The 14,480-nt window shown below is 36.5% G+C and overlaps 1 protein-coding gene across 1 annotated transcript in view; it reads left to right on the top strand.

Moving 5' to 3' along the window:
• The window catches only part of LRRTM4 (leucine rich repeat transmembrane neuronal 4), a 791,060-nt gene extending 785,869 nt beyond the window's left edge, over positions 1 to 5,191 (top strand). The window contains exon 2 of the mRNA XM_062208856.1: positions 4,970 to 5,191. Coding sequence (XP_062064840.1) covers positions 4,970 to 5,191 — 222 coding nt within the window. The remainder of the gene's footprint in view (positions 1 to 4,969) is intronic.
• The last annotated feature ends 9,289 nt before the right edge of the window (positions 5,192 to 14,480 follow it).

Here is a 14,480-nt window from a genome sequence, read left to right as displayed (position 1 = left end):
ATTGCTGTCACATTTAGTATATAGACATATTCATTTCTCATTTTAGATATAAATTTTATAGATATAAAAATATAGGATGTGAATTACTTTTCAGTTTTTAAAGCTCCCCACATACCTCTGTAATTTTGTCCTTCCTTTGAAGATTCGAAAAATTCTCTTTCCTTGACTTCTCTTTGAGTCTCTAACACGGCTAGCTCCTGTGCTTGAGAGGAATATTTTGTCTTTTGCTTCTTTAGGGGTGTTGGAAGAAAATCATAATCTGGAAAAAGGAAAAATGACATTTTTAGAATATGCACTGAGGTTTCTAAACTTCTTAGTGCACCAAATAGGACTGCAAATTGTGGTTATTGAGCTACCTTGTGACCCACTCATGTCTGCATCCCTCTGAATAGGAAAGTAAGACAAAAGGCAAGGCACATTTCCAGGAGAGACACAGTGAGGGCTCATTAGAAGTGTAATATGAATTTGTCCTTTCAGTGCCTTCCTTCTTTCTTGAGAATCTAGGAACATGTCTAAGGTTATCTGAAATTTATAAAGGTAAATGAGGTGTCACTATTGTCCCTATTTCCAAAGGAGTCACAGGAAACTCAAGAGGATTCAAGTGATTTGTAATTAGTCATAATAATGGTTCTCCTTTGTAACTTGCCTCAGACTTGGTTATAAAATATGCTTCTGTAAAAGAAAAGTTTAAAAGTGATGAAGGTTACAGTGTGCATATCATTCCGTGAAGCAAGTGGCAGAATTTCAGTATGGTATAATATATCCCCCACTCTCTTAACTTTATTCTATGTAAAACACCCGTTATCTGTAAATAAAGTGCAGCTGCCGATGCAGACAATGAGTAGTCAAGCATGCTAATAAGAACATCCTTAAACAGTGTTGTGCTCCAGAGTAGAGTCCATCAGAGAGCTGCTGGAACATTTGGGACCATTTGGGAAAGCTCTGAGAACACATTTACAAAAATACCAAATCCGCATTAAGTGGAACTTAAGGATACTTTGTTTTGACTACTGGAAAAGAAACAATGATACACACAGGGACCCAGGTGGTTAATGTACTGTACATTATTACTATAAAGTACAAGACCTCAGTCTCTTAGCTGCTCAGAAACCACAAATTCAATTGATTACATAGTGCCCTAAAGAATAGGTTTTAAGAGTAAATGAACAAACATATCAGATACCCTTTTAAAGCTTGCCAATTTATTTGGCTTTTGAATTCTTGCCTTTGGTTGCTTGTGCAGGAGGGAACATTATGAAGGTTGCCAACGTGGAAGAGATTCTATGCCTGTGTCAAATCTCTCAGCAAAAACAATAAATAAGCTAGTCCAACTCTTAGAGCAAAACAAATTTTCTGAGTTCAGATATGTTGTTCTATTTAAACCTAAAGTTCTGTGGTTAATGCAGCTTCCGTGACATTTCAGTCAAATTAATTTGCAGACAATTACCATGATTTCCTAGCAATGAAATTGTCCTCTCCCACTATAGTTTAAATTTAAGGGCTTTCAGTACATATTAGGAATTCAGCGATATTCACATTTGAGCTATTGCAGATTAACCTGGCTGTGCAGAAGAATCTGTAAGTCCCCAACGCTTTCACATGCTCACTGCTTAAATACGCTTGTGGACCAAAGCATCTGCTATTGCAATGACTGGAGAAACATGGGGGAAGCATACATGGTGACATAAGACACTGAGCAGAACCACAACTCCTACATAAAGTGGCTTTTGACACCATGGAGTAATTTGGCTATTGTGGAAAAGATAAGTTACTCCTTTAAATGATTTGTGGAACAAATGTTGTGTACCCAGTAAGTGTTACTGTCATTTGGAAATCATTTGTTAAAATTTTTAGGATGTTTTTGAGGTATGCTACTCCACCTATTAACAACAAAAACTAAAAGTGAACTACAATACTCTTTGGAAGATCCTCTCCAAAATTTCATCTTGGTGAAATGTCACAGCGAAGTGTTGGCTCCATTTCTCTGCTTTTTCAGGGTTGTGTGACCTGTGACACCAATCACACATATCTCTACCTATCTGACACACTGTAAAATATCTTTAAATTTCCTAAAATTGAACTTGCTGACAAACATTTCATGTCTGGATATGTACTGATATATATAGAGAGGTCTAAATTAATAAGACGTGTTTTTTGAAAATCTATATATTTGGGGTGAGGTAGATTAGACCTAACTTTACATTTAGTAACTAGTAAGTTGCCCCTGTTGCCTTACACTTTTTTATTGCTCTCAATGTCATCATATAAATCAATGCCTAACGTCAAAAGCATCAATCTAACTTTGATTTAGTATGTGCATTTTTCAAATCTTTAAGAATAATTCATTCAAGATTTATGATGTTTCTCATCTTGTTTTACAAGAAATTCTCTTTTTCTTAAAAGAGTTGCTGAAAATAATGTTTGCCTTCCATTAGAAGTCAATGTGTGACATTAAACAAAGCAAAGCAATATTGGTTTAATTTTCAAATTCATTGTAGGAAACAATGACTTAGCAAAAGTGAACTTGGCATTTATCCATCCCATTGCTAGTCACTTAAAAGGAACTGTAGAAGGGAGTGGGTGTTTGGCCAAGTTATTTAGATTCTGGTTGAGATGCCTGTATCTCATCAATGGGACCTGGATTTGAATCCTGGCTCAGGTTCCTGTTTCCAGCTTTCTGCTAATGTGGTGATGGACTAAGTAATTGACTCCTCCTACCCATATGGGAGACCTGGATTGAATTCCTAGCTCCTGTCTTCAGTCCCACCAGGCCAACCTCTGGCTATTGTGGGCATTTAGGGAAACAGAAGATGGGAACTCTCTCTCTCTCTCCTCACATAGTTAAACCTTAAAAACAGTTTTAAATTAAAAAAATTATCATCCAACCATGATAAAGTATTTTTTAAAATATTTTACTGTGATTTTCAATTCCAAATAAAAATCCACAGTATGACCCAATACACACACTGATGCATGCACATAAATTTAAACAGTGCAACTTACCATATACTCAATATTCTAGTTATTTTTTAAAATGCTTATCTTGATGCACTAAACTGATTTCATAATCTACTAATGAGTTTTGATCTTACATAGAAAACAGTGCTTTAATCTAGATCTTATAAAATATGAGGTGACTTTTATTTGTGTCGAAATTCTATTCATCGCATTAATGAGAATACCAGAATGAAAACCATCGTGCTAGCCTGAAGAACATTTGAGGGACTTATAGTATGTGGAGGGATGACTTCTGAAAACAAGTTTGCTAAATGAGACTTAAAGCTAGTTGACTTCCTACAGATTAATTAGGCCATAAAACCTCTGGTACTTAACTTCTCTACCAAATTATTAAACAGCAGAGCTAAATTCCTGTAATTTAACAGAAAGTCAGCCATAATCCAGTTAGGAGACAGTGAATCAGTTATTTTAACAAAAAGATTCTATAAAGAATTGCCAACTGGATATAACGTTATTAGCTGTTAAGGCAAAGGCTAAAATAGTGCCACAGTATCACAAAAACCGCAGCTGCAGGAAGTGGCTGTGAACCCTTCCACATCTGAGACTGAGGAAATAAAAGAAGGTATTGGAATCCTGAAAATATAGAAGCCAGGAGAAGAGCTTGGGGGAAATTACACCTCCTCCTTCTCTGGTGTCAGTCCTGGTGCCTCTGAGAGGAGTCTGATGAGATCAGATGCTGGCAATGCTGCAGGTGCCGGGAGATGACCAAGAGAGACCATCTGCTATTCAAGCCAGAAACTGATACAGCCAACATAGAGTGGTGTTTGGGAGCAAGAATAAACAGAGGAAGCCTATACTGGGAGCAGTTCCCTCTCTCCTCTACACCTTGCCCTCACTCTCCACTGGCGAAGTCCTACAAGGAGATGTAGGAACCAGAAATGCAATTTGGAAAGCCCCAGCCCCAGGATCCTAAAACCCAACAACAGAAATGGAATTGGAACTGGGGCAGGAGTTTAAAAGCTACCACAACCTCCAGCTTTACAGTGCAGCGAAGCAGGTGCACCTTCATCTTCTGTGGATTGTTCAACGGTGTCAGATCGGATCCAGCAGGTTATGACAGATCTGCCAGTGTGACAGCAAGAATTCAGAAATCATCTTTCTCCTTTTTCTACATTTGGGATACGTTTTCCTTGATCAGAAATTTGTGGTTGAATAAACCCTGCCCAGGGAATCAAAATTCATATAACATTATCTACTTTTCCTACTAAGGGAATTTCCATACATGACCATCCAGGTCTTTTATAGTAACATTAGATACATATTTGACTTGTTAACATAAAAACAAATAGTAACATATTAATGAATATTAATGAACACAAAAATGTTCCTTCCCCCATGATTCTAGAGTTATTTGAACCAATATTTGCAAGCCAAATAATCTATGGGATTTAATAAACAAAAGTTATAAATTACAACAATAAAGATTTGAATTATGTGAAATGAGAAATGAATCATGTAATTATATACAATATATATATTTATATATATATTTACATGTGATAGTGCACTCTCTCTTGCAGCTTAACTTTTTTCCACATAATAATATATCATGCCATATTACAACAGGTAGCTCCTCCCTGTCTTGTAATGTCTGCAGTCAAGCGTGTAGATGTACATAATATATTTTAAAATCCTATATTGATGAGCATTTATTTTTGTCAATATGGAAATGCCTTGCAAGACAGAAGATAGAAATGTTGAAAGATCTTGGAAAATGAAATCAAAAGATGTTTACTCTGTGCAAAAAATATGTATATAGAGAGATATATATGCTGTACAAAATGAGTTAAATAGTAATAAAAATGTTCATCATTAGTTTATTAGAGGTTGCATTGTAGTCAATGACTTGAAACAGCGCATACAGAACAAAGAAAGACTCTGGGGAGTTTGTCTTTTCTTTCCAAAGCATTTTAGTAACCAGACAATTCATCTTTCTGTTTCCCATATGCAGATGCCTCACCACGTGAAGCCCTTGCCATATTACAGCTATGACCAGCCTGTGATCGGGTACTGCCAGGCTCACCAGCCACTCCATGTCAACAAGGGCTATGAGACAGTATCTCCCGAGCAGGACGAAAGCCCCAGCCTGGAGCTAGGTCGAGACCACAGCTTTATTGCCACCATCACCAGGTCGGCAACACCTGCAATTTATCTGGAGAGAATAACAAACTAACACTGAAACCTACTCTTCATTGGGGAAGTTGCCTGGGGGAAGGGCGGGCTTTCATCTTAAAGGAGAGTGGGTATCGCACATCGCGCAGTCCAGCAAGCTCATCAATCCTGACAAAACGTTTGTGCAGAGAGAAAAGCAGAAACCCTTCAAGACAGCAGCAGATGTACTAGCAGCATGACCGGGAGAACTACAAAACATTCTTTGCATTAAAATATGAGACAGAAATGCTCTCGGATGTAAATAGTAAAAGAGTGTCAAGTTCTTATAAAAATAGATTTCACCCTAGCCATCAATAGATTTGTTTGTATATTTGGTTTTTCTACACTGCATGGTTCCAGGGCTGGAGAACCACACGGGGCAAATCAACGGGGTGGAGGGTGGGAAGTGGGGGAGACAGTACAGTTTTTCTTGTTAGGTGTGTGCAACTCACAGACTTTATTTCAATCTCTTGTTTTATTTTTCCTTTAAAATGCTGTCTGTTCTTTTTTGATTTCTTTTTATTTTTATTTTCCTGGTCGAGTGATTCTGTCTCCAATTCTAAACATGGGCAATTAATGTGTACGTTTTTCCAAAAGCAAATTTGCGATACTACAGACCACAAAAGGAAAGAGTTGACTGCTAACTTTTATAGAACTACTGAAATGAAAATGAAAACTCAGTAAGTCTGTGTGAATGTTTTTTGAAGACACATGTTGTACACAATATAAAGAGTCCGGGTGTTTTTGTTTTTCCCCCATTGGCAGCCCTCACTGTGTAGAATTCTGAAAGACACACCTGTGAAGATCTCCAATCGAGAAAGACCAACAGAATTTTTCCCAAGTGGACTAGAAGTCTATGGAACAGTGGCCATGTGGTCAATGAACGAAACTGCCAAGCTGACAAATTTCTAAGCATAAGATAATGTGTAACATTGCTTTTTAAATTAATTATCTATTAGCTTTTGTGTAGTTTTTATCAATAAAAGAAAAAATTGGTGACAATAAATATATTATTTTGTGGTTGGTATACCACAGCCCACCTAATGTTGAGTGCTTTATCTCTATAGTGTAGAATGCTTCTAACATGTATTAAGGCAATTCAGTAAGCTTCAGTTGGAATCCATCAAGTGCCTTTTGTGTATTCTACAGCAAGATAGGGAAGTCCCAGAGATGTAGAAAAGACGTATGAGATGTGGCTTATGACCAACACAGTTCATGATTATTTTAGAGGATTATATAGTAATTTAAGAAAACTTATCCATGGAAAGGTTAGAAGTTTGTACGATCTTATCAGAGAGAAAGAACTGTATGGCAACTGACCACTGTCTAGGAAACACAGTGATCACCTATTCCTTAGCAATTACAGTAACCACACATGTATGAATTAGGAGGCATTTCCTATTGACTTCCTTAATACTGTGGAGCTATAAGCTCAGCCATCCCCAGACTCCCCATGGACATTCCCCTGATGCAGCTATTGGTTTGAATTGCCTCATTTTATTTTGAAAACAAAAAGACATGATGAAATTTCTGTCATCCTTTATTAGGACAGATTTTACATTCAAAAGCGTGCTAACGTATGAGTATAGTGATAATACTGGTTTTAAACTAAGTGGAGAGCTGCCAATCATTTAATTCCAGAGTCTACTAAAACAATTAACAAAAGCCTTGTAAATACCTTCATATCAAAGTAAACCAATAATAGTAAACTAGACTCAAAGCAAACTTATAATGAAAACCTTGTAAATGCCTTCATATCAAAGCAAGCTAGCATAGAGTACGGAGCATGACTTATTTTCTCAAAGCCATTCTGTTTTACTACAATGTTAAATTAGACTTATTGTTGAATTCTATCTTGATGGTAAAAAGATTATGTATTACTAAGGGAACATTCACTCAATGGAATTTTTTTTCACATCAGATCACAGGGCCATTGCTATCAAATTCTGGTAACTTATTTTGCTAAAATTTATAATCTTGATTACATATGATTTCTTAACTATGCAAATACAAAGAATTGACTACGATTTTAAAAATTAAAGATAATCCTTGGGCATTGTGACTCTTCTTCTAAGATTCATTTTCGAGATCTTCCTAAATTATAAGGAATTTGGGGAGAATATCTTTCCAAATTACAAGGCTTCTCTTAGCCCCCTCTCTTCTCCATCTACCCAACACCACCCATACGCCTCACCTATTACACAATCTGCTGCAGGACTGATTTATCAGAGGTCACATTTGAAAAATCTTGATCAGAGGCAGGATTTGGGCTTCACAGTGTCTAGGTTCAATGGCTGGCTTTTGTTCCTGATGCCAGCTTCCTATTATGCCGACCTAAGGGCCATGAGGGGTAGCTCAAAGATAGAGGTATTTCAACAGAGAAATCATGAACTACATATTGGATTACTGATCCTTTAAGCCACCAAATCAATCATCTCTGTGTCGCAAGCCTGATACAACCAAAGAGGATGCAGAAGCTTCTGTTAGTCAAGACTCAGATTAAGTTACCATCTGGTTCACAAGTGATTGGGAGTAAATTTGTCACGTAGGTCACTTTCATACTGGTTCTGTTCCACTCACATGCTGGCTATGTAATCTGATTGCCCCAGAGTGCTCCTTCTCTTTCAACATAGAACAAGGTTTGTGATTCTGAATTGTGGCCCCAATATAAATACTTTTCCTTGTCTTCTAGAAGTCAGCAATTAACACTGATCCTACTTATTTTTCATGTTGAAATGTTAAAGAGCCCTCTTCAAGTTATGCTTTATTTCAAGACTCTCCTAATTACTAATTTGATTTTATACTATAATGTTTATTGAAACTCTGCAAGCTATACAGGTACTAATTTCAATGTTGAAGAGTTTCACGGAGTATTTATAGAGCAAGAGCATTAAAACATGTCTAAAAGTGATTATTAATGTGACACAGTACAGATTGGAACAATTAATTGCCTAAACACTCTGATGAATGTTTTCATAAGTATTCTTAGTAATGCTGAGCCTATTCTTATTTATTGAAACATACAATTAGGAAATATCTAAGATTAGGGATTTTCTTGATGTGTGTATACATATAACTGTGGTTTAAATTTTCACCCTACTAAAGCTCTATTAACAATATTTCATGTGTGAACTTTTGAAAATGAATATGCAGGATGCCAAAAACTCAAATTTTCTCTAAAAGTAAAGTGAGAGAATGTCAAATAGTCTCGATAATAAAGCAATGTGATTGTAAAGAAAGCTCTGAGAGGGTGTTTCCAGCACCTCAGAGAAGCCTTCATACCATTACTTTAACCAGCAGTTTGAGTGTAGATAAAGTAGATCTACACTACAAAGTGACTGAAGTCATGAAATTGAAAAAAGGGGAAAAACTGCACTATCCCAATCTGTGAACCTCTGCATTTTATGAACAATAGATACAATTTAATTAAATTTGGAATTTTTTGTTAACAACTTTACATTAATCAGTAGTATAACAAAACCACTAAAAAAGCATAGACATGTACAAAATAAGTAATGTTCATATCTAAGCTTTGCTGGTCAAATCATAGCTGGAATTTAATATTGGTGTCACACATCCGAGGGGAAAGCTACAAGCATAGCAACCAAATTAATGAAAGTTATGCAATCCATAACAAATGTCCCTGTTTCAGGAAGAACTGAAAACACGACCATTAACTGGGTGAAGCTATTAAAGCAGTACAGATAATTAAGTAGTGGAAAGAAGCAAAGAGAAGCAGATACACTCCACTGTGCAGGCCATGGAGAGCCAAGAACTGGTGGAAACTGATTGCTTGAGGAACCCAAAGGTCTTGTGACAAGGACCTAGAACCTCCACCTCTATACCTCTCTTATTTTTGAAGCCAAAAGATCTTACATAAAGGCTTATTTGCCATGGTCATGTTACATAACCTTTAGTTTTCTTTCATTGAGTATAATAAAAGATACCCAAGTTCAGAAATGGGTTATCCTTAATTGAAACTAAGGTTTAATTTTGCTCAGAACAAGTACCCACCTGTAGTGACATGGTCTCAGCATTGTTCCTATAATAAAATTCTCTAACTACCTCCTCCTTTGTTTCCTGGAGTTCTGAGTTCCTTCTACCTTGATTCATCTCTAGGCCTCTGGTTCCTTGAAGACTGAATACTATCCTTTTCTTGCCATATTACCATGCACCTATTTTCTGCCTGTGAATCCTAATCATTTGTTTCCCAATCTGCTCTTATAATCTCTGACCTGTTCTTCAAACACCCAATGATTTCTTCTTCAGCCTTTGATACCACTTTTATAATTTCTTGAACAGGTGCTCTATTGTCTTGATATGTTTCCTGCCAGGTAGCCAATCTTTTTCTACGTCTTCTGTCCTTAACTTATAGTACTCCAGGGGTAAACTGCTACTTTACTTGATTGAGGTATTCTTACTCTAATAGGAAATATCAGTGGTTCTTAAATATTACCATTATACCACCAAGGACTTTTAAAAACAGATGGGGAGGAGAGCATTGTGGCACACAGTGGTTTAAGACTCCACTTGCTTTTGAAATAAATAAGTTTGTTTGACTCCATGCCAGCATATATGACTCAGCAGATTTGGGATGGGGTCTGAAATGTCCCTTTCTAGTAAGTAGCCAAGTGATGCTGATACTGCTGGTCGATGGAAAATTTTATCCCTTTAGGTTAATTATTCTATGGGAACTCAAATTTTGTATTTTATATTTATTTAAGATTTAATGTTAAGTAAATCAATTAAAAACAAATAGTAGAATTATGTGGTCATGTAATATAAAAGGTCCATGCATTTTTGTAAAGAGCAGCATCTAAAATATGCTATGGAATACTAATAGATAATGCTGTCTGTAAAGGCAACGAAAAAAACAGCAACAATAATAAATTCAATTCAGAAAAGGTTGAATATATGATATGCCCCCTTTGGAAATTCTTAAGGCAATTTAACAATTAAAGGGTGTCAAAATGTTCCTATCAAAAATCATTTAACTTTTCTAACCCTGGATCTTTTAAGCATATTCCACCACAATAACCTTCTTTAATGTGTTACCAAACAACAATCACACACACACAACTATGTTTTTATAGAACTCATTTGGGAAATGTTGATTTAGAGAATTCTCCTCGGTTGACCAAGAAAAACATGTACATTGTTGCTGAAAACCATGTCTACATTACAAATGACATAGTACACCCTTATTTATGATGTGTTGAAGTTTTTTCTGAAATTCAGCAATACAATAAATTTTAATCTATTAATAAACCAAATATCAAATCTATCTGATTCATAAGAATGAATAATTAAAATGATGAGAATATGGTATTTTGAGTGGGAAATAGTTCTCTTTATAGACTACATTTTTCTGCCTTTGGAGGAGATCAGGTCTATTTTTCTGCTGTATAAAGTAGTTCAAAATCACCAAAAAGCACAGAGAAATGTGAAAAGTCCTCATTATTTGAGTTAACAAGTTCCTAATCAGTCACTGGACTTGGGTGATGTCATTCATTCACTTTTCTGTGTCAGAGGTTGGCCTTTTACAGGGTATGGAAGCATTGGTAGGAAGAAAGTTGGGAAAACAAGAACTGGACCTATAGCATCTCCTTATAAGAACCAGGGGATACATTATAATGTTAAAATGAAAATTTGACTTCCAGTACTACTTGTCAAAATGATATGAGAATAAAAATACATGAAAGCAAAGTTTGACATGTGCTCAGATTTTGTATTGGTAAAGAAAGCTATTCTACTGAAAATAATGGAAAGGCTATACAATGGCTATTTCTTGGAATCAGAAATATTCAGATTACCCAAATGCTTAAGTTTGGCTGAACTCCTTTAGGAGAATCATTACTTGGTTTTACATGGGACAGGGAATGTGACTGAGGAGGAAAGAGATGAAGATTAATCAGGTAAGTGAATTAAACTAGTCCAACTGCTATAACAAAATGCCATCATCTTAGACAACAGAAATACATTTTTCTCACACTCTGGAGACTAGAAAGCCCAAGATTAAACTTTCAACAAAAGTTGGCATTCAGCCTGCCACAGCCAGTTTCAAGCACCTGCCAGAGTCCTGCACAACATACTGTTATCAGCAGGTTCATGGCAGGTATGGTAAAGCTACACTACAAAGTGACTGAAGTCATGAAATTGAAAAAAGGGGATAATTGTGCTAACCCAATCTGTAAACTTTTGTGTTTTGCATTTTAATTAAATTTGAAAGTTTTGGTTGACAGCTTAACATGACTCAGTAGTGTAACAAAACACTAAACAAATCACAGATGTGTTCAAAATAATGAATGTTTTCCATATCTAAGCTTTGCTGGTCAAATCATAGCTGGAATGTCCAGAGAGAAAGCTACAAGCATAGCAACCAAATTAATGAAAGTTATGCAATCCATAACAAATGTCCCTGTTTCAGGAAGAACTGAAAACACGACCATTAACTGGGTGAAGCTATTAAAGCAGTACAGATAATTAAGTAGAAGAAAGAAACAAAGAGAAGCAGATACACTCCACTGTGCAGGCCATGGAGAGCCAAGAACTGGTGGAAACTGATTGCCTGAGGAACCCAAAGGTCTTGTGACAAGGACCTAGAACCTCCACCTCTATACCTCTCTAATTTTTGAAGTCACAGGACATCACATAAAGACTTATTTGCTACACCCATATTACATAATCTTTAGTGTTCTTTGAGACGTGTATAAGAAACACAAGTTCACAATCTCAGGTTATCCTTTATTGAAACTGTCCAATTTTGCTCAGAACAAGTACCCACCTGTAGTGACATGGTCTCAGCATTGTTCCTATAATAAAATTCTCTAACTACCTCCTCCTTTGTTCCCTGGAATACTGAGTTCTTTGTTGTGACCTCACATGGTGGGAGGAAGGAGAGAGCAAGAAAGAGCATAAACTGTTGTCTCCTTTTGTAAGGATACTAATCCCATCAACTCAGGTCATCACCTTTAGGGACCTCATTTAACCTTAATTACATCCTTAAAAACCCTCTCTGTAAATAATTACCCAGTTAGGGCATTACTGTATGAATTTTAAGAGGGATACTATTCCATAGTTGGCAGGACACCAACAATAAATAGAGAAATAGCTACAAGTATACTACTAGAATGATCTGTTTTCAGGGAGGAAGAATACACATAATGAAATAAGCCAATTTATTCTATCATTGCAATACTTGAAGGAGAGAGAGATCAGTTGGTGTTTGAGTGGGTGTGAACTCCAAAGGTATTTATAAGGAGAAACTTTACTGTTTGTTTTCTATTCTGGTCACATAGAATATTAAAATACTTCTTAAGATCATTGGAGAAATTAATTAAAAGTTTTATAAAGTGTTTTAATGTTTTTAAAGATATCTATTGCTTAGAACATTTCCCAAGTCAGTTTTGCACTCATCCCATGATGTACTTCTCACAAAAAGGAATCCAAGGTCAGGTAACGTAAGGAAAAGCTGTTTACTCTACTCACCCTCTAGACAGTTTCCATGCTTATTAACATATTAAAAGCTTTAACAATTCCCATAGTAAAGGAAACATTTTATTCACGGGTTCCCAGTTTAATCAGATTATGAAATATTCTCCCTTCTAATCAAAGGTGAGGACCTGTTGAGTTAGTTCTCACAAACTACATTTAGAAGCCACTTGTGTATCTGAAGAAGGGCTTATCTAGGAGAGAAATGTGGGCATTACTGTGGATCTAGAAAGCTAATACCCACCAATGTAACATTTTGGAAGAATACTCCACTTTTAAAAATAGGCATTTAATTTCCATCAAAAGTATGTGTTTACAACATTTGAGCAGTCTATTAGGTATGCAATGCACAGAAAAGCAATTTCTAGGTGCTGACACTATGGAATAGCAAGTAAACCTACCTCTTGTGGCTCCGGCATCCCAGATGGGTGCCAGTTCAAGTTCTGGCTGCTCTGCTTCCCATCTACCTCCTTGCTAGTGCACATGGGAAAACAGCAGCACATGGCCAAGGACTTGGGCTGCTATACCAATGCAGGAGACCCAGAAGCAGCTCCTGGTTCCTGGCTTTGGATCAACTCAGCTCCAGCCATTGTGGCCATTTGGGAAGTGAACCAGCAGATGGAGGATCTTATTCTCTCTCTCTCTCTCTCTGTAACTCAGCCTTTCAATAAATAATTTTCTTTCTTTAAAGAACCAATTCCTATATAAGTAAAGTATCTGTATTCTAAATATTTTTTCCATGGCTTGATTAAGACTGTCAGATAATGTTCATGCACATTTTGAAATTTACCTAGAGTATGGTCAGTAGTCTATTTAGATGCTAGTTATCATAAGGGAATTGTCAAATAATCTTGGAATTTTTACATTAAAAAAGAGATTCAGGTAGGGAAAACATTCCTGTTTTCAATTTATTATCCTTTTCATTATTATTACTTGAAAGGCAGTGAGAGAGAGAGAGAGAGAGAGAGAGAGAGAGAGAGAGAGAAAGCGATCGATCCTATCCACTGGTTTACTCTAAAAAGGCCCAAATAGTTAAGAATGGGCCAGGCCAAAGCCAGAAGCCTGGAACTCAGTCTGGGTCTCCCACATGGGTGGCAGATGCACAAACACTTAATCCATCTTTTGCTGCATTCCCAGGTACATTAGCAGGGGGCTGCATCAGCAGTGGAGCAGCTAGTACTGTAACCCATGGCAATTTGGGATGCTGGTGTCACAGGCTATAGTTTAATGCATTGTGCCACAATGCCAGTCCAAAACATTTCTGTTTTTAAAGACTGAGGTGGTTATAACATAAAAAGTAGAAGTAAACTTTTTCCTTTTTCTAGATGTAAAAAAAAATCATGATAGTAAAAGATGACAGCTCTTATTAAATATATTCATTGAGTATTTAATAAGCATTATTAAATGTATTCATTGAGTACTTAATAAGCATTTTTATGTCTCAGCCACTCATTTTTGTCCTATTAGAAATTACAGCCTGCCCAGGAATATTTTATAGACAGTAACATTTGCCATTGTGTCCCATGCCAAAGGTGTTACAATAAAGAAGGACTGGGTAGATCTGAAACACATCTTAGAATAGTATAATTGGCCACAGTGTAAATGCTGCATCAAGAGTTGGCAAGGGGAAATAAGTATTCGAAGCAGGGCAACAATCAGCCCAAAGACAAGAAAGAATAAGGAATGATTCAACAAACCCAAATACAGTAAACAAGGGAAGAGGTTGTGCAAGGTAAAGTTGGAGGGGTAATCAGAGGACAGATCATGCAAGGTAGCAGTAAAAATGCTAAGGAATTTGGACTTGCAAGGAGTTTAGAATT

The sequence above is a fragment of the Lepus europaeus genome, chromosome 13 (assembly GCF_033115175.1).
Source record: "Lepus europaeus isolate LE1 chromosome 13, mLepTim1.pri, whole genome shotgun sequence".
NCBI classification, from domain to species: Eukaryota; Metazoa; Chordata; class Mammalia; order Lagomorpha; family Leporidae; genus Lepus; species Lepus europaeus.
This window is presented reverse-complemented; position numbering and strand designations above follow the sequence as displayed.